The 2,500-nt window shown below is 40.4% G+C and overlaps 1 protein-coding gene across 9 annotated transcripts in view; it reads right to left on the reverse strand.

Moving 5' to 3' along the window:
- The window catches only part of LOC125043311 (stromal interaction molecule homolog), an 87,531-nt gene that overhangs the window by 380 nt on the left and 84,651 nt on the right, over positions 1-2,500 (reverse strand). For all 9 annotated transcript variants that reach the window (XM_047639366.1, XM_047639364.1, XM_047639363.1 and 6 more), the window contains one exon: positions 192-450. In XM_047639366.1, coding sequence (XP_047495322.1) covers positions 192-450 — 259 coding nt within the window. The remainder of the gene's footprint in view (positions 1-191; positions 451-2,500) is intronic.

Consider the following 2,500-nt stretch of genomic DNA (forward strand, 5'->3'; position numbering starts at 1 on the left):
TTGATTTTCCTATAAAAAGTGTGGTTGTGCAATGATAGCCCTGCATAGAACAAAAAAATTATTCCATGACAACCACCATGAAGTAAACCGACTAAAGAAAGCCAAAAGTGATGATGAAAAAAATAAAATAAAATAAATAATAATAATAATAACAACAATTATTACAACAGAAAATTATATCTATGTCTTACTTGTGTTATTTTTACTTGAATCTTTGTCTGTTTCTTTAAGTTTCTTGCTTCTACTAAACTTTAGACTACTAGATATGCCATTACGGAACCAACTTTTGGACTTTTTTCTCGAGTCCGCACTTGGGGGTCTCTCTTCCATCATGGAGGAGTCGGAGGAGTTTCCTTCCTCGGATGGTGATGCTCCCTTCTTCTTGTTGAGCATCAAGGATGTCCTGGGACTGTCCAAGGCTGGCTCACTCGCAGAGATATTATCACGCTCCTGATGAAAATATTTGAAGATGTTGTTAATCCACTGTGTTCTTAGTTATGTGCTCAAATCATATCATCATTAAAATACCATCCATGTAGTCAAATAACATTAATTAACTTTATGTTTTCCTAATTGACAAGCAACAATAAATCAATAGAATAAAAGTCTTCTTAGTGTTATCATGCACTGAATAAAAAAACAGTACTACAAATGACACACACAACCGCATGCAACAAAATAAAATATACAGTCAAGAATCTGCTGGACATATTGACTGGGCCAGACTTTAAAGTGGGTAAAGTAGGCACCTACACAGGAGCCTCCACAATTTGAGAACATTTACATACTGAATGTGGTTTATTATCATGAAACCAATGAATATCAATTTTGTAATAATGGGTACAAAAATATGTTTTTAACAATTTTAACAATTTCCATTTAAAAGAGAGAGAGAGTGTGTGTGTGTGTGTGTGTGTGTGTGTGTGTGTGTGTGTGTGTGTGTGTGTGTGTGTGTGTGTGTGTGTGTGTGTGTGTGTGTGTGTGTGTGTGTGTGTGTGTGTGTGTGTGTGTACGCGCGCGTGTGCGCATGTGTGCCTCCATCTCCACCTACTGAATGTGATTTATTTTTGTAAAGCCTTTATATATCAATTTTGCAATGAAGGAATTTAATCATTTCTATTTTATATATTATATACTGAAAATGTGCATTTCAAATCTCAAAATTAACTTGACTTTGTTGATGTCTTCCCTTGAAGTGGGTGCTTCATGTTCAGGGTGATGTGAAACGATGGTGTGATTAGTTAGTGTTATTTTCATATTTTCTTGCTTATATCCTCCTTGAGATACCCACTGGCAGTCTCTCTATTAAATGACAAAGCTGGGGGGGAGAGGGCAAATTTCTCTCCCTCCCAGCAAGAAAGGCAGATTATAGATCATTTTGGGAGGGTGATCAAGGGGACCAGGTTAGAGAGTACATGTCACAGTCAACAGCAAATGGATGTGAAGTGTGTGCAGGAAAGTCCCAGGAAATCCACATGCTGATACTGTACCTGTATCTCACTGCTTACCATTATTTGGTGCATGGTTAGGAAGGATGCCAAAGGCAGCATCCAACATGAGTGATTGACTTAAGTTTAACCTCAAAGAGGTGGGGGCATGGAACATATGCTCTTTGTAGCAGGATAATCAATTGCCACTGCTATTGGGAGAACCAAAGCTGGTGATGCCCTCAACAGGATATCTGCATTGTTTTGGGTGGTCAGTATGGGCTTTAATTGTATCAAGCTGGCTACAATATGGCTCTCTTTCCCCATAATTTGGGAGCTGATACCAGTGGTGAGAGTAGCCCTCTTGCTCTAGGGCTTTGCAAGGTCCCTGAGAATGAGGATTTCTGGGTTCCTGGTACCAGAGTTCCAACCTGGTACCAACAGTATCACTGGATATGATACAGTGATACTGGTAATATCAGCAAGCACATCCTTGTAAGTACTCACAGGAGGATCCTACAGAAGTGTAGGGCTTAAATGAGTACCGAGTTTTGTGGTATAGCTCACAGATAGGTTGTGGCTACTCTCTGCATCCATTTCAAAACCTTCTGTCCATCCAGTGACCACCCCAGAGCAATTCACTTGGACAGACTGAGGGAGGAGGAGTATGCTCAGAGGTTTGCTGGGGCTATCTCTGATTATATTACAACACTCAATAACCCATTGGGCGCTATAGCACTGTGAGACAACTTCATCTTGCAGGGTACACTTTAAGCCACAGATGTGTGCTAGTTACCTCAACTCACTGGTGATCAAAACTTACATCAAACCCTGGTATCAGACCTTAATGAGGTAGAATAAAGGAACAGCATATCAGGACTCCTGCAGCATGGATGCTGGTGGTCACTTAATCCCAGTGCTGGATCCTCTAATCAGTGAGGAACATCCCACCCTGACAGAAGTTAGGGAGGCAATCTCCAAGCATTGGGCATTTAAACCATCTCTGCTAAACTGTTAAAGTCCATGACATGGATTGCATACTGCCCTGACAGTCTTGTGCTATTCCCCAAATC

This window comes from Penaeus chinensis, chromosome 33, assembly GCF_019202785.1.
Source record: "Penaeus chinensis breed Huanghai No. 1 chromosome 33, ASM1920278v2, whole genome shotgun sequence".
NCBI classification, from domain to species: domain Eukaryota; kingdom Metazoa; phylum Arthropoda; class Malacostraca; order Decapoda; family Penaeidae; genus Penaeus; species Penaeus chinensis.